This window comes from Microcebus murinus, chromosome 2, assembly GCF_040939455.1.
Source record: "Microcebus murinus isolate Inina chromosome 2, M.murinus_Inina_mat1.0, whole genome shotgun sequence".
In the NCBI taxonomy this organism is placed as follows: Eukaryota; Metazoa; Chordata; class Mammalia; order Primates; family Cheirogaleidae; genus Microcebus; species Microcebus murinus.
Genome location: NC_134105.1, coordinates 39434490 through 39452450, shown reverse-complemented (window position 1 = coordinate 39452450; position 17961 = coordinate 39434490). Strand labels below are relative to the sequence as shown.

Sequence of the window (17961 nt, the reverse complement as noted above, 5' to 3'; positions counted from 1 at the left end):
CTTAGGAGGCAGCTGCAGCTCATGCAGTTGAATTATCTTTCCAGGACCCTGCTCAGATGTTACTACTTTGAAACTTTTTCAGGCAGAACTAATTCTTCCTTCCATTTTATTTCAGTAGGACTTTGTACATGATCCACTACAGTACACAACCATCATATGTCTTTTGAATGTGTGGATAAGTACCAGAGGAGGACCTGTTTAAAGGAATATTGTAGTGAAATAATGTATTGAAAGCTTCACCAGTCTGCATTTATTAAGTAATAGCCTGTGGAATTTTAATTCTGTACGTGTAATTTGTATTCAGCTTTTTTGAAATGTTGAGCATATTTCCAGGACACCTACTATGCTTTTTAGCGATCTGTGTTAAATGCTCTCTAAGTTTCGATTTTCTTCCTCTTGGAAGGATTAGGGGACTCCAGATTGGGAACTATTACTCAAATCTCTATTGGTATTGAGTGGAAATTCTAGGTGGGCAGGATCATCAATAGTGGTGCATTCTCAATATTAGGTTGTTTTAACAATGAAGAACACTTAATGTTAGGAAGTTTGAATTTACTAAAATAAATATAAAATGCTTTCTGTGTTTAACATGTTTGTAAAAAGGCCTGTATTTCTATGGGGGAGGGGAGAATAACAAATGAAAAGGCATGTAAGCTTCTGGAGGGCAAGCTCTTCTATTTTAAATTTTGGTCATACTGTTGATGTTACAAGTGAGGAGATGATTATCTTAAGAAATTCTCAATATGCTATACAAAATAGTATGTGCTGAATAAGGTACAGGCTATTTCTGAACATTTATTATATTGTTTACTATTGTATGCCATTACACAGAACAATTCAAGGATCACAATTCAAGTGAGCAGAACAGCTGCCTTGAGACCACTAACATCTGCTGGCTTCTCTAATAGTTAATTAGCACTGGGATGGCTCACTTCCAAGCAGAAGCCTTAGGCAAATCTAAGGTATCAGAAGGCAACTATAGATCAGAAAATAAGAGAGCATTTTCTTTTGTATTGGATGGGAAGAACATGGGTTTATTTGTTGATCTTTTTAACTAAGCCCCCTGGAATATTAATACTTCATTCAGTATGTCAGGCAGCAATTTCATTTGTGTGTGTGTAACACAAATTGATGTGATCACAATTTTAGAGCTTCAAAATAAATCATTATGTACTTACATGTATATAAATTCTAGGAGCTTGACAACATCCAGTTCCTTGGTCTGAATCCAAATCTTGATATTTTTTTTTGCACTCTCTTAGTCTTGTAAAGGCAAAATTGAAGCTCATTTGACAAAGTTAGTGCTTTTAAGGTTAAAATGCATTAAATCTTCTGAATACTACTATGACTTTAATAAATATGTCTTTTATTTATTAATTAATTATGAGATAGGGTTTCACTGTCACCTGGGATGAAGTGCAGTGGCATGATCACGGCTCACTGTTATTCCAAACTCCTGGCCTCACGCATTCCTCTTGACTCAGCCTCATAAAGTGGTGGGTTAGCAGGCTAGAGCCACCAGCCTTTAATAAACATATCTTTTGTCTCTTACTATTCCTTAGACTGATTTCTTTAATGTGGACTGATGGGATGATAAGAATAGAAGATAAATTGTTTCTCACTAAAATGTATGTGTGCTGTTTTTTGGAAATAAGATTTAGTATTGGCCGGGTGGGTGGCTCACACCTGTAATCCTAGCACTCTGGGAGGCCAAGGCGGACGCATCACTCAAGGTCAGGAGTTCAAAACCAGCCTGAGCAAGAGCAAGAACCCGTCTCTACTAAAAATAGAGAGAAATTAATTGGCCAACTAAAAATATATAGAAAAAATTAGCCGGGCATGGTGGCGCATGCCTGTAGTCCCAGCTACTTGGAAGGCTGAGGCAGGAGGATTGCTTGAGCCCAGGAGTTTGAGGTTGCTGTGAGCTAGGTTGATGCCACGGCACTCTAGCCCAGGCAACAGAGTGAGACTCTGTCTCAAAAAAAAAAAAAAAAAAAGATTTAGTATTAAAAAAACCTCTCTGTTTTTGAAGAACCGAATCATATGGTGTAAAGTCTCTTTTGCCTTCAATGAGTTTATGATCTGCAGTGGGAGAGTCAGAGAGCAGATACTGAAACTGACATGCATTAAATGTAATAGATATTAGAATAAAGATATGTATAAAGTATGGCATTTTTTGTCATGTGTATATCTGGTTTCCTATCTACTGGTTATGTGACCTTGAGTAAGTTAACTAATTTCTCTAAGGCTAAAGACCTAGGAACACAGAAGAGCAATCCTTAATTGAAATTGAAAAGGAGCAGTCAGAAAGCTGGAGAAAAACTAGAGGATAGTGGCCTTTTTTTTTTTTTTTTTTTTTTTTTTTAATGAAAAACCAGTGGAGGAGAATGCTTTAAGAAAAGAATGATCATAGTTAGATAATACTGAGAGGTCTAGGAATAAAACTACTCAAAACAGACTTTTGGAGACCTGAGAAATCATTCCTGATGAAAGCAGTTTCAAAGGAATTGTATGGGCTGGCGTAGTGGCTCATACCAGTAATCCTAGCACTCTGGGAGGACTAGACTGAAGGATTGCTTGAGGTCAAGAGTTCAAGCCCAGCCTGAGCAAGAGGGATGTGGTAGTCTCTACTACAAATAGAAAAATTAGCCAGGCATTGTGGTCCATGCCTGTAGTCCCAGCTGAGGCAAGTGGATTGATTGAGCCCAGGAGTTTGAGCTTGTAGTGAGCAACGATGACATCACTGCACTCTACCCAGGGTGACAGAGTGAGAGGTTTTTTTCAAAAAAACAAAAAAGATTATAATATTAATATTATGATTGTGTGTTGAATGCTATACGCTGGCACAAATAGTACTGGTCATTCTCTAATTGATGTGGTCCCCTCTTTACTTTTGTTTTTGCTTTCTCCTTAACTCAATTTAACAAATATTTGCTAAGCTAAAAGTCCATGAATATGAAGATCATGTCTGTATTATTTAATTCAGTGCCCAGCACATTTTTAGATTCTCAAATAATATTTATAAAATGTATAAGTTCATAAATACTCACATGCCAGACATTTTCATGGAACTCCTAGGGATATTTTACCAGAAAGTTCTCAGACTACATTTGTATTCTGAAGCTGGGTGCAGTAGCATGTGCCAGTAGTCCCAAATACTTGAGTGGCTGAGGTAGGAGGATTGTTTGAGCCCAGGAGTTTGGGAACAGCCTGAACAATATATTGAGACTCTGTCTTTAAAAAAATAAAAATATAAAAATTTGTGTTCTGGCAAGAATTTTATTTTAAAATAATTTAAGAAGTATTTATTTTAAAATAATTACTTGGTTTTCAGAGAAAATGAGTATGAATAGGCAGGTTACAGAAGAAATGCAAATTATACAAATAGTAATAATGCATATGGTGAAACTGTAGTATATTTAATTTATGTGGAAGCTTATGGTACTTGGCAATATAGTAAGCTCTCGTGTTGGCTATTATTGTTTTTATATGCTTATAGTTATTGGATAAGGCTTTCTTTGAAGCATTTTTTGTAGTAGCAAAAAGTTGGTAACAATTTTATTTTCCATTGGTTGTATAAAGATTATGATACAGTTCTAGAATGGAAGTAATACATAGCTGTAAAAAAAGGATAGATGGTTTTACATATTGTTATGGAAAGATGTCCTATGATTTATTGTTGAATGAAACCTAGTGGCAACACAAAATGCATAATTCATTTTTTAAAAGGAAAAACCCCACAAAAACAAGACCACTGTTAATATGTTTACTTAAAATATAATTTTTTATATTTAGGTATGTACAGAAATGAGTAGTAATGACATTTAGCATGCTTATGTCACTGGGGAAAGGAAGGAAGGATTTGACTTTTGTATTTTTTAGCCATTAAGGTAAGTGTTAAATAACAATAAATAAAAATATATGGTCATTGTAGGAAATTTAGATAATAAAGAGAATATTAAAAAATTCCCCATAATTATTCTACTCAGCATTTTAAATAATTTTTATGTCTTTTTTCTATGCATTTATAATTTACACGTTTTTAAAATTGTGTAATACCATATTTAACAACGTCATGAACATTTTCTTACTAAATGTTTTTCAAAATATTTCATGTCTGTCATAATTTAATCATCACCATTTTATAGAATATTTATTTATTCTCAAAATAGATACTTAAGCTATATGGGATATTTAGAGTGTCAGTTTTTTCTTTACTTCAGAAGCCTGTTTATTTCCAAATGAATCCTATGGATAGGTGTAGGATCAATCATAATGGGTTTGGTAGATATGTAAGGGTAACTTTTAATGATCTGGTCTATTTCTTAGGATATTCTCTAATTGGGAGACCTGGCAGACAAGAAGATATTAATAGTTTATTCTGGGACCTCCATTCTGACATAGGTTTCATGTTCCCAGAATGAAGTCAATCATTAAACCTATCCAAATCAAAGGAAATTGAGTTGATTATAGTACCTTTCTAGTTCTCCATGGTTGGACCAGAATTACACTGTTTTCTGAAGACTTGGAAGTAGACTGTAGTTTGGAAAGTTGACTTAGTCCTCTGGATAGGTTTTCAGATTTTATATGTGCTTTTTTTTTTTTTTTTTTTTTGAGACAGAGTCTCACTCTGTTGCATGGGCTAGAGTGCCGTGGTGTCAGCTTAGCTCACGTCAACCTCACACTCCTGGGTTCAAGCAATCCTTCTACCTCAGCCTCCCAAGTAGCTGGTACCACAGGCACGCACCACTATGCCCGGCTAATTTTTTTTTCTGTATATTTTTAGTTGGCCAATTAATTTGTTTATAGTAGAGACAGGGTTGCTCTTGCTTGAGCTGGTTTCGAACTCGTGACCTTGAGCGATCCACCCACCTCGGCCTCCCAGAGTGCTAGGATTACAGGCGTGAGCCACCCCACCCCACCCCGCCCGGTCTACTTCAGTCTTTATTGTCAGTACAGGAGTAGTGGGAAAATGAAACCAAATAAAGGAAGACAGGTGGAATAGACTAGAAAAAGAGGTTTACTTAGAGAAAGGTTGAAATCTTAGAAATCCAGCCTGCCAAATGTATGTGTATACGCATACTTATAAATACCTGAGCCCGCATTGTTTGAGAAGAGGTAATGACAAGTTATAAATAATAATTAGCCCCCAGCCACTCTCTTTTGACCTAAAATAATTTAGCACCATCTATCCAGGCCTAGAATAGCAATTTAAGGGTAGAACCTGAATCACTAATTTCTCTCTATTTGAAGACTATCTCCTATTCCATGATATGGTTTTAGGATAATTTATTTCCATATTTCTCTATCTATGGGCATTTGGGTGATTTCCAGTTCTTCTCTATCATTGTTGCAGTAACAACTGTTGAGATATTTTTGTTCATGTGTGTGAATATTCTCATAAGATACCTAGGAATCAAATTACTGGGTTAAAATGTATGTTAAGTTTACATTTTAAAAAAGTAGGCTGGGTATGGTTGCTCATGCCTATAATCTCAGCACTTTGGAAGGCCTAGCCAGAAGGATTGCTTGAGGCTAGGATTTGAGACCAGCCTGAGCAGTGTAGCAAGACTCTGTCTCTACAAATAATAGAAACATTAACTGAGCATGGACTATAGTGTGTGCCTGTTGTCACAGCTGCTCTGGAGGCTGAGGCAGGCTTGAGCCCTGGTGTTTGAGATTGCAGTGAGCTATGATGATGCCACTGTACTCTACCCTGGGCAATAGAGTGAGATTCTGTATTAAAAAAAAATAATTAGATATAGCCATATTTCCCTACAAAAGTCATTTTTTGTTTTTTTATTGTTTTGTTTTTTTTGAGACAGGATCTCTCTCTGTCACCCAGGCTAGAGTGCAGCCTCCTGCCTTAGCTTCACAAAGTGGTGGCATTACAGGTATGAGCCACCACTGTTAGCCTTCCTATAAAAATGCTATACTATTTGAGATGCATCAGCAATATAAGAATATTTTGTCCCCTTGTCAACATTGGATAGCAGTAATTTTTATTTATCTTTTTGTTTAGCTAATTTGCTGGCTGAAAAATATTTCATTGTTTTAATTTGTTTATCTTTGGTTTCTAGTGAGGTTAAGCATCATTTTATTTATCAGGCATTATGTATTTCTTCTTGGTATGTATTTCTTCTTTATATCTTTTTAAACCTTTTTTTTTTTTGAGACGGAGTCTTGCTCTGTCATCAGGGCTGTCATCAGGGTGTCATCATACCTCACTGCAACCTCAAATTCCTGGGCTCAAGCGATCCTGATCCTCCTGCCTCAGCCTCTCGAGTAGCTGGGACTATAGGCTTACACCACCACACCCAGCTAATTATTTCTATTTTTAGTAGAGAAGGGGGTCTTGCTCTTGCTTAGACTGGTCTTAAACTCCTGAGCTAAAGTGATCCTCCCACCTCGGCCTCCCAGAGGGCTAGGATTACAGTTGTGAGCTGCTGCTCCTGGCCTTAAACCTATTTTCATTAGAGTTGTTTTTTGTTTTTGCTCATAGTAATTTGAAGGAATTCTTATATGTTATTTTTTTCTCCCAGTATGCAATTTGCTGTTTGATTTTTTAAATGTTGTTTTGTTTTATAAAAGTTTATTTTTGTTAGTAAATAGTGAAATTGTTCCTTTTATTCCCTTATAACTGCTGGATTTTGTATCTTGTCTAATACAAATTTTCTTCACCCAAATATTATAGCAATATTTTTTTCTTGATTTAAAGACAGTCTTTCTTGTTAGTTCTATAATATCTGGAATTTATATTTGTTGAGTATAAGGCAGAGATGGCTTTCTCGCTAAATGGTCTATTGTTTCACCATCATTTATTGAATAGTAGTAAACAGCATTATATGACTACACTATTTCTAGAACTTGTTCTCTTTCATTGATCTGTTGGTGTTTTATACCAGTGTACAATTCTATTTCACTTTAAAAGACCATATTTTCATAATTGGTAAGGCTGTTCCCCTTCATTGTTTTCCCTATCAAAATGTTCTTGGCATATTTTATATGTTTTGATCCACATGAATTTTAGGATCATATGTCAAGTTACACAAAAACATCTAGTTGGGATTTTTTTGTTGGAATTACCTTGAATTTGTCAATTAATTTGGGGGAAAGAATTAATATCTTTGTAATATTGGATATTGTCACCCAGCAACATAGTATAATTATTTAGTCAGGTCTTTTATTTTCTCCTGTAAAGTTTTCTAGTTTTCCTCATGTTGACCATGTTGAATAGTAGTGAAAAGAATGAGTTCCAATGTCATGCTACTTAGATTAAGTCCCTGCTAAGCCACAATGACCTTGGGCAAATAAAAAACTTCATTTTGTGCTTCAGTTTCTTCATCCATAAAATGGGAATAATAAACCATTAGGGTTATTGTGAGGATTAACTGGGTTAAGACATGTAAGTTAATGCATTTAAAACATGAACTATTGTTATTAGGTATGTATTTATGTATTTTATAGTTTCTTTGCTTCTGTGAATGAGATTTTTAAAAATCTTATTTTAATTAGTTACCTTTGATGTAGAGGAAAGCTACTGATTTTTATTCATGGTTCTTGATTTTGGCTACTTTGATGAACTCTGCTTAGTGCTAATACTTTTTTTATTGGTAATTCTTGCACTTTCTAGGTAATCATATATTTTACATTGATTGAGCTTTCAATATTTGCGCCTCATAATTCTTCATTTATATATTGGATCTTTTTTTGTTGACTAGGACCTTCAATAGTGTTGAATAGAAGCTATGATGAAGGTCCTTTGTCCATGACTTCTTCAAACAGATTTGATGTTGACTTATGGAAGTTATCCTCTGTAAAGTTAAGGGCTTTTTGGTATATGTTCCTCATTTTTTAAGGAGTAGGATTTTTATTTTTATTTTTTTAAGGAGTAGGTTTTGAAATTTTTTTTTTTTTTTTTTTTTTTTTTTTTGAGACAGAGTCTCACTTTGTTGCCCAGGCTAGAGTGAGTGCCGTGGCGTCAGCCTAGCTCACAGCAACCTCAAACTCCTGGGCTCAAGCGATCTTACTGCCTCAGCCTCCCGAGTAGCTGAGACTATTGGCATGCACCACCATGCCCGGCTAATTTTTTCTATATATATTAGTTGGCCAATTAATTTCTTTCTATTTATAGTAGAGACGGGGTCTCGCTCTTGCTCAGGCTGGTTTCGAACTCCTGACCTCGAGCAATCCACCCGCCTCGGCCTCCCAGAGTGCTAGGATTACAGGCGTGAGCCACCACGCCCGGCAGGTTTTGAATTTTTTATTAAATTATTTTTATTATACAATAAATGAATATATTTTTATTACAAAAGATGGAAAAAGTATAGGAATTACAGAGTAAAGCATAAAAATTCTTTTTCCCTCTCTCTACTTTTACTCCTCTTTCTAGATACATGTTACTTTTACATTTGGTTTGTATACTTTTAGTTCTTTTCCTATACATTTGTGTATATATACCATGTTTCCCCTAAAATAAGACCTACCCATAAAATAAGCCCTAGCAGGATTTCTAAGCATTTGTGCAGGCAATATAAGCTCTACCCGGAAAATAAGACCTAGTGATGGGCGTGGCTATGCAGCGTATCTGCACAACCCATGCATTTCCTCACAGAGCAGTAAAGAAGATGAGCAGCCCTTCTCATTTGCCCCATGAGAGCTCTGTTGCTCAACATGAGAGACTGGGGCCAATGGTTCTAAAGGAAATAGAGTTGCAAGAAATTCAGGATGGAATTCGGGGTTTGGAGAGTTATGATGATGTTCCAGAAGAAGACAACTATATTTGAATAAATGTAGATTGTTGTACCGTACTTAAAAAAAATAACACCACCCCTGAAAATAAGCCCTAGGGCAGGGGTCCTCAAACTACGGCCCATGGGCCACACGTAGCCCGCCGAGGACATTTATCCCGCCCGTCCGATGTTTTTGCCCCCGCTGCCTGTCCTGCTAGGCAGCTGACTTGTCCCGGGCCCACAGTGCGCATAGCCGCACTTTCCAACGACCCTCCAACGGTCTGAGGGACAGTGAACTGGCCCCATGTTGAAAAAGTTTGAGGACCACTGCCCTAGGGTGTCTTCTTGAGGAAAAATAAATATAAGACCCTGTCTTATTTTCGGGGAAACATGGTAATTTTCTTTATGAAACTAGATGCTAGATTTTATCTGATATTCTGTTTCACTTAGCAGATACTAAGTACATTCCATGTATCAGGCACCCTTCAGGCATTAACATTCTTTTGTTCACTCAACAAATGTTTCTTAAATGTTTAATATATGCCAGGTGATGTCACAGGATATAGCTGTGAAGAAAAATAAAAGCTCTGCCCTCAGAGCTAAAATTCTAGTGGTGCAGACAGAAAATTAAAAAAAAAAAGTCAAGTAATGGTAAATGGTGTAAAGAAGGTTAAAGCAGGATAAAAGAGAATAGAGATTGACTGAGGTGTTATTTTAGATAGTGTGTTCAGAGAAGACATTTTCAAAAGGGACATACTTCAGTAAAGACTTGAAAGAGGTGGAACAGCCATACAAATACTATTAATATATCTGAGGGCCAAAGGAATAGCAAGCATAGAAGCCCTGGTGTGGGAGTCTGTCTTCAATGTTCAAGAAACAACAATAAAGTCATTAGGTCAGAGCAAAGAGAATGAGATAAGATGGGAAAGAAGATTGGAGAAGTAGAGGAGAACCAGATTATGTAAAGCCTTAATAGGCCATGGTAAGGATTTTGGATTTTATTCTGAGTATAGTGGAAAGGCATTGTTAGTTTTTGAAAGGAGAAATGGTCTTTAATTAGTTTTCTAGGGCTGCCATAACAAAATGTCACAGACAGGGTGGCTTAAACAACAGAAATGTATTTTCTCACAGGAGGCTAGAAGTCCAAGACCAAGGTGTTACAGGTTTGGTTTCTTCTGAGGCCTCTCTCTTTGGCTTGCAGATGGCTGTCTTCTTTGTATCTCCTTCACATGGTCTTTCCTCTGTGCACACGCATATCTGGTGTCCCATTGTGTGTTCAAATTTCATCTTTTATAAAGACCCCACTCAGATTGCATTAGGCCTACTCTAAAGGCTTCATTTTATTAATATCAACTCTTTAAAGTTCTTATCTCTAAATATAGTCACATTCTGAGGTAGTGGAATTTAGGGCTTCAATATGTGAATTTTGGGGGAACACAATTCAGCCCATAAGAAGAATGATCTTTCTTATATAGCCTGTTGAGAATAGCTTGAGATATGCATGTGAGATGGGCTTAGAGAGGTATGCTTGACTATTGAGGTTAGAATGGAAGCAGGGAGACCAGTTAGGAGGAGACTAGACCTGATGACAGCATAGATTAAGGAAGTAGCTGTGGAGTTAATGAGAAGTTATCAGATTTGTGATTTATTTTGAAAAGCAGAATGCATAGGATTATTTTGAAAGTAGAGTACCTTTAGATTTTTTTCTGTTCTCATTTTTGAAATTCTGAGCTAGTAAAAAAATGTACCCTGTAACCTTACAAAGACTAAGTAGAGTTCTAGAGTTCCCCTCTCCTGACTCCCCCCCCCCCTTTATGTCTGATATAGATATCTGGGACTACCCCAAACTCTGCTTGTCTGAGATTCTATGTCTCTAAGATTCATCTTAGAATTTATTTCTAGACAGAGTGTGCATATTTTTGGGAAACAGCTCTTGGGTTTTAATTTGTCCTATTGCTGTTTGGTTGTGTAGTGGAGGAAAACAATTTTTTTCTTCATCTTTCCTAAGTTCCCTTCGTAAGTTCTTAGTTGGAATGGACCTCTATAATGAACAACAGATTAACAAGAAAAAAACATAAGTTTATTAACATGTATATTTCATATATACATGGGAGATAACCAGAGAATGAATGTTTTTCAAAGAATTGGCTTTGAATTCCAGTTTATATAGCATCTTCAAGAAAGAGCAGTAAATTTTTAGAGAAGTAACAAGACAATGAAAAAGAGCTTTGAGTCTCTAGAGGCAGCAACTTGTGGAAGGCAAATAAATGGCACACAAAAGCTAGTCAATAAAGGTTGTTAATGTAGATTCCTCTGTCATCTTCAGGCCAGTACAGGCATAACATTATATTCAGTGGTTAACTTGGGTTCTCTCTAGAAGAAAGGTGGTAGGCTGGGATATTTAATGTCTTTATAAACTTATGTCCTGATTTTTGGCAAATGGACGGCAGAGAGCTTTCTTGCATCTGCTTCTTACTTGCCTTCAGTTCAGTCCTTAGGCCAAAGAGGCATATTTTGGGTGATATATTCTAGTCTCCCACAGTTGATTATTTGGGAATATGACTGACTTCCCAAGTTATTACTGAATGAAATTCTTCGATTACCATTTCAAAAACTTTCTAGTATTTGATATATGCCAAAAGAAAACATGCAACTTCTGTGCAAGTGGTGGGTGACAAATCCAAAATGAATAACCCATCACTCAACTTAAGAACTAGGATTTACTTCTGTGTTCTTGGTCATCTTATCCCTCTGTATCTTTCCATGTTGCCCTGCCATTCTGAATTTTGTGTTTATCATTTCTTTGCTTAAGAAAAAGTTTTGTCATATATGTATGTATACCTAAACAATATACTTATTTTTGCTTGTTTTTTGGCTTTGTATGAATGGTATTCATATGATACATAGTCTTCTGTGATTTTTTTCACTCATTATTATGTTTTTTTTTTTTTTTGAGACAGAGTCTCGCTTTGTTGCCTAGGTTAGAGTGAGTGCCATGGCGTCAGCCTAGCTCACAGCAACCTCAATCTCCTGGCTCAAGCAATCCTTCTGGCTCAGCCTCCCAAGTAGCTGGGACTACAGGCATGCGCCACCATGCCCGGCTAATTTTTTTTTTTATATATATATTAGTTGGCCAATTAATTTCTTTCTATTTATAGTAGAGATGGGGGTCTTGCTCTTGCTCAGGCTGGTTTCGAACTCCTGACCTCGAGCAATCCGCCTGCCTCGACTTCCCAGAGAGCTAGGATTACAGGCGTGAGCCACCACGCCCGGCCTCATTATTATGTTTTTAATGTTAACCAATGTTGTAGTTTTTTGCTGAATTGTATGTTTTCCTGCTTTATAATATTCCACTATAGGAAAAAACAATTCATTGTGTGAATATACCACAGTTTTTCCTGTCAGTAGACATTTGGGTTATTTCCAATTTAATTAATAATTGAGTTTATTGTCCTGAAGCTCTCCTTACTCTATTTATTGATCTGAAGCTTAGGCTTTCTCTAGGCTTTCTTGGAAAGAACAAATATCACATGTATGTAGGTCTGTGATTTTCTTTGCTGTTTTCTCAATCTGATCAAATTTGTATAATGTCTTCTAATAATTTATAAAAGTTTGTGATCTGCTAACAATGTCCCTTTCTGTTTTCTAACTGTCATGATTTTATTCCCAAATAAAATAAAACCATAGCTTTTTTTAAAAATCATTTTTTTTTATTTTTTTTATTTTTTTTATTTTTTTGAGACAGAGTCTCACTTTTGTTGCCCAGGCTAGAGTGAGTGCTGTGGTGTCAGCCTAGCTCACAGCAACCTCAAACTCCTGGGCTCAAACGATCCTCCTGCCTCAGCCTCCCAAGTAGCTGGGACTACAGGCATGTGCCACCATGCCCGGCTAGTTTTTTGTATATATATTTTTAGTTGGTCAATTAATTTCTTTCTATTTTTAGTAGAGACGGGGTCTCGCTCAGGATGGTTTCGAACTCCCAACCTGGAGCAATCCGCCCGCCTCGGCCTCCCAGAGTGCTAGGATTACAGGCGTGAGCCACCGCGCCCGGCCTAAAAATCATTTTAATGTGAATTTTTTTATATGGAAAGGAGATAAATCCTTATGTTTAGTCTTCCATCATGGACCAGAGGTTCTCTTCTTTGTCTTTCTTTGCATAATTGTGCTTCTCAGTTTCTGCTTAGCTAACTCTTTTTTCATCTTCAAGTCTTTATTTAAGTGTATCTTGTCTCAGAAAGCTTCCCTCTTTCCTTCTTTCTTACATTCTGTATTTACTTTTATCATTCCATATTGTACTGATTTGATTATCTCATTACTAGGCAGTGAATGCCTGATTCAGAACTGTGTGGTTTTTATTCTTTGTGTCCTTAATGGAGCATGATATTTGATACATAAAGGGTGATAAATAAATGCTTATTGTATAAGTACATGAAAGAATTAGTATAACTGGGAGTAATCTATAATAGGCACCTAGTCATCAAACTGGCACAGTAGTTTTACGAAGTAAGACTCATCTTACTGCACGGCTACCAGTATATGGGATTTAGTTTCCTTAGAGATGTAACCATTTCTTTAGTTTGTAAAAGCAGCTTTGGAGAACTGGCATAATGTCAAATATATTGTAGAAAAGGGAATCAGCAGAGTTTAAATTTATGTGATTTTGCTTTAATACGTAAGCTGGCATGACTGCTCTGTATATTGAGGACTACATTTCTCTTAGGCTAAGTCTTCTGGTATGGTAGAATGTTTAAATACTTACAAACTGAAAAATAGGGGAGGCTGAACGGTGTGTTTATTGTGTGTGTTTAACTTCTAAAGTGTGATTTTTGGTTAGATAAATATATTTTATAGTTAAAAATTGAAAAAATACTAACAGAGAAGTGTCCCTTCCTGTGTTTCTGGCTAGCCAGAAACTGACTAACTTTTGTGGTTCCCTCCCCAGAGCAATTTTATTAGAGTGTTGGTTGTGTGTGTGTGTGTGTGTGTGTGTGTGTGTGTGCTTGGATTTTTTTTCCCCCTTAAATTCTGCTATGCTTGTGTTGGTGTAATGTAATGGACAGCTGGATGAAAATGTTGTGTGATTTTTTTTTTCCCCCAGACACATCAAATTACGGAATGGCTTGCAGGCACTTTTGATTTCAGACCTAAGTAATGTGGAAGGTAAAACAGGAAATGCAACAGATGATGAAGAGGAGGAAGAGGAGGAAGAAGATGATGATGATGATGATGAAGATTCTGGAGCTGAAATAGAAGATGATGATGAAGAGGGTTTTGATGATGAAGATGAGTTTGATGATGATGATGAACATAATGATGATGACCTTGATACTGAGGATAATGAATTGGAAGAAATAGAAGAGAGAGCAGAAGCTAGAAAGAAAACCACTGAAAAACAGGTGCGAGTCATGTCTATTATTTTATCTTTTCCTAATTTGGGAATTCTTTGGGATAACTTCTAAACTCATGCTTTATTTCTTAATGACAAAAAAGGAATATATATTTATCTTTTGGTCTTAGATAAAGGTCTATTCTGTATAAGGATTACACTTTGAAAACATTTTGGTCTGATTATAAAAGTAATAAATGCTCATTGTAGAAATTAATGGAATATAAAAAAGACAAAATCACTGATAACCATATCTCTCAGACGTAATCAATGGTGATATTTGAATTTATGTATATTTGTGTACATTGTATGTTTTAAAAACAAATACTGGTAGGTGAGGATCTATATAATTCTTACCCTGGGATAGATGAATAAGAGAGTATATTATCCTTAGACTAGAAAAAGGAGAAGGAAAGAATGGGGCTAGTGTGGGATCTTCACATGGGCCTAGAGTTCTTAGAGTCATCATATGGATAATTTCTATATAGTTAATTGAATTTGATTCACCTCTTTTTATAAGAAAGTACCAAAGGTCTGGATAAATAGGTACATTGGAAAAGTTGAAATAGAAGTGATCCTAATTTAATATATAATGACTATCAGTGAATAGATAAATAGGGGTTGATAGGGAGAATTTCCCTCTTAATATTTTTTGAAGAATGCCTCCATTTTGCAGTAGGGAGTACCCATATTAGAGGATAATATTTTGGAGGCATTATAGTAGAATTGATGAGCAAATGTTTGAAGTCAATGAATACTTAAGAGTGCTCAGCCCTCAGTGATTTGAAGATGTGAGTTATAAGTAGTAGGTATGATTTAACTAAATCCTTTGGTATTCCTTCTTCCTGGAAAAAATTATTTGTTTAAATGAAAGATTATACTGGTTCTTTTATTAAGTTATTAGGGGAGGGATTGAGTTTTAAGATGCTTTTAAATAGGTTTTAAGGTATTTTTAAGAAACTTTTTGCCCCTTGCTACTCAGATGAGTGGTCCTGGTTTTGAGTAGCATGATATGCCAAGTAGTTTTAGCTTGGAAAGCTTTAGAAATGAAAATCAAAACACTGAAAAAAATATATATGTATGTTATGTGATAGTCTATATGCCAAGGTCTTTATAAACAGATTAGGAATTAATAAATTCACTTTTAATTTAAAATAGATCTCATAATTCCAAATAGAACAATAATAGGAAGAAATTATAAAAGTCACAGAATGGAAAGAACACTGACAGTCAGGAAACCTGGGCTCTAAATATGGCTCTGTTCCTGTATTTCTAGATGGCCTTAGGCCTTTTCATTTTTTTTCTTATTTCTAAAACAAGACTACATAATTTTTGAGGTTCATTTTAGTTCTAAGGCTGACTGTGTTAACTTCTTAATTGAATATTTCTTATAAGTTTCTTTCTATATCTTTCTATCTAAAAGTAGCTTTTCCCTTTGAGTTTCTTTAGGTTTTCTATTAACTGATAAAGCAACGTAAAACAATTAAAATTGTTTTAATACCCATTTTTAATGTCAAGACATTATAAAATACTTAGCTTTTATAAAGCAATTGTGAATACCTTTGATGAATCAAGAAGATGTACTTCAGGCTTTTTGGTCCCCTTTTTATTTTGCATAGGTGGATCAAATTATAAAAGATTATCTTTTCTAGAAGCAGCAGCATCACAGTCTAGTGATCATTAAAAAAAATGAGTTAGGAGTCCAGGCATGGTGGCTCATGCCTCTAATCCCAGCACTTTGGGAAGCCAAGGAGGGAGGATTGCTTGAGATCAGGAGTTCAAGACCAGCCTGGGCAACATAGCCAGACCCCATCTCTACAAAAAATGAAAAAATTAGCTGGACAAGGTGGTGAGCATCTGTAGTCCCAGCAACCCGGGAGTCTGAGGTGGGAGGATCGCTTGAGCCCAGGAGTTTGAGGCAGCAGTGAGCTATGATCATGCCACTACACTCCAGCCTGGGTGGCAGAATGAGACCCTGTCTTGAAAAAAAAAAAAAAAAAAAAGACTTAGATGCTACTTTTCTGACAATTCAGTGTGATAAAATCCTTTATAAAATATTGATAGCTAATTTTCTGGATTATACTAGAATGGAACCAAGTAGTTGAAGAGGAGATCAACTTGTTTTGATTCAGAAACAATGGATACACTAGAAAGACTACATGATTGTTAACAATGGAAAAGGGTTTATATTTATTGAATGAATAAGCATCTGGAAAAGCAAATTAAAGTAAATTAGTCTTGGTAAGAGGTGGTTTAAGACTGGTATAGGATTTTGAAGTGCTTTTATGATTTTTATTTAAAAAATGTGAACCCTGTTTAAGGTAAATATGGGGATTAATTAATAAAGAAGTGGGAAGAACAATTTGATAGTTTTTTTAGGGGAAGCTTTATCTAATTAAGTAGTTAATTACTTTTCTGAGGCAACTTTTTTATCCCTGTCCATTTTCCTTCTTCCAGAAGAAGTTGTTCTTGATCTGAAAAGTTTGGTATATTAACAAGAAAATTGAAATTTAAGTGTAGATATATACTAAATTATGATTTGTTCAGGGCTTTCTTAATTCAGTTCTCAAGTATGAATTTCTCAAGTATGAATTTCTTGGGTAGAAAATTCTCAAGTATGAATTTCTTTTCTAGCAATCGCAGAGCCTGTTTTTGCTGTGGTCAAAGCTGACTGATAGACTGTGGTTTAAGTCAACTTATTCAAAAATGTCTTCAGCCCTGCTGGTCGAGACAAGAAATCTTTATGGGGTAGTTGGAGCTGAAAGCAGGTTAGGCATCTATTAAAACATCACAGAACAGGTTAGACTGTGGTTTGAAGAAATAGATATTCCCCCATGTTTAACTGAGTTTATGTGCCTAAGTCTTCAAAATGGGGTTTATAGTATCAAGTGAGGCTGTTTGGTTCTTCTAAAAAACATACTTTCATTTTCTGACACACGGTTAGACTTTATGCTAGGTACATGCTATTTTTTTAAAGCTCTTTTTCTAATAGGGCAACCATTTATAAAAATAATCTGTTTCAGCCGGGCGTGGTGGCTCTCGCCTGTAATCCTAGCACTCTGGGAGGCCGAGGTGGGAGGATTGCTTGAGCTCAGGAGTTTGAGACCAGCCTGAGCAAGAGTGAGATCCTGTTTCTACTAAAAAAATAGAAAGAAATTAGCTGGACAACTAAAAATATATATATAAAAAATTAGCCGGGCATGGTGGCACATGCCTGTAGTCCCAGCTACTTGGAAGGCTGAGGCAGGAGGATTGCTTGAGCCTAGGAGCTTGAGGTTGCTGTGAGCTAGGCTGATGCCACGGCACTCTAGCCTGGGCAACAGAGCGAGACTCTGTCTCAAAAAAAAAAAAAAATCTGTTTTACTAAATATATTAAACCTTATAAAATTGACAGTTATAAAATTTGGGAATGTTAATAATTTACCTTCCTATCTTAAAGGATTCAAATTGACTGTTTTTCTCTCCTTGTTTTGTCTTTTAACTTGTAATGATATAATGGCATGCCTCAGTCATTTTAAGTACAGAGTTTGGTGTACCTCCTAGCCAACTGTTTTGTTAAAAGCTCTGATTTTCCCAAGGTGTTGGGAGAATATATACTGATAAGTAATATATACTATATATCTTCAATAAGATGCGAAGAACTAAAAAGCCTCTTTAACGTGTAGTTCTATAATTTTTTTAATAGCTAAAGATTTTATTTTTTTAACCACTTATTTTTGTTAGATCTTTTCTTAAAATGTTATTTTACTTTCTATTTTAATAAAAACAAAAATTTCTGAGTAACATATTGAGAGGTTTCACATTTAGTAACTGAGTTACTGAACACAGAGTATTTAATTGCTT

General features: G+C 35.7%; 1 protein-coding gene across 2 annotated transcripts in view; it reads left to right on the top strand.

The window, feature by feature from the left end:
• NRDC (nardilysin convertase) overlaps nucleotides 1-17961 on the top strand; it is a 79439-nt gene that overhangs the window by 3321 nt on the left and 58157 nt on the right. The window contains exons 2-3 of one of the 2 annotated variants that reach the window (XM_012776179.3): nucleotides 13831-14128; nucleotides 16753-16886. In XM_012776179.3, coding sequence (XP_012631633.2) covers nucleotides 13831-14128; nucleotides 16753-16886 — 432 coding nt within the window. The remainder of the gene's footprint in view (nucleotides 1-13830; nucleotides 14129-16752; nucleotides 16887-17961) is intronic. The other variant, XM_012776180.3, reaches the window with a different exon arrangement.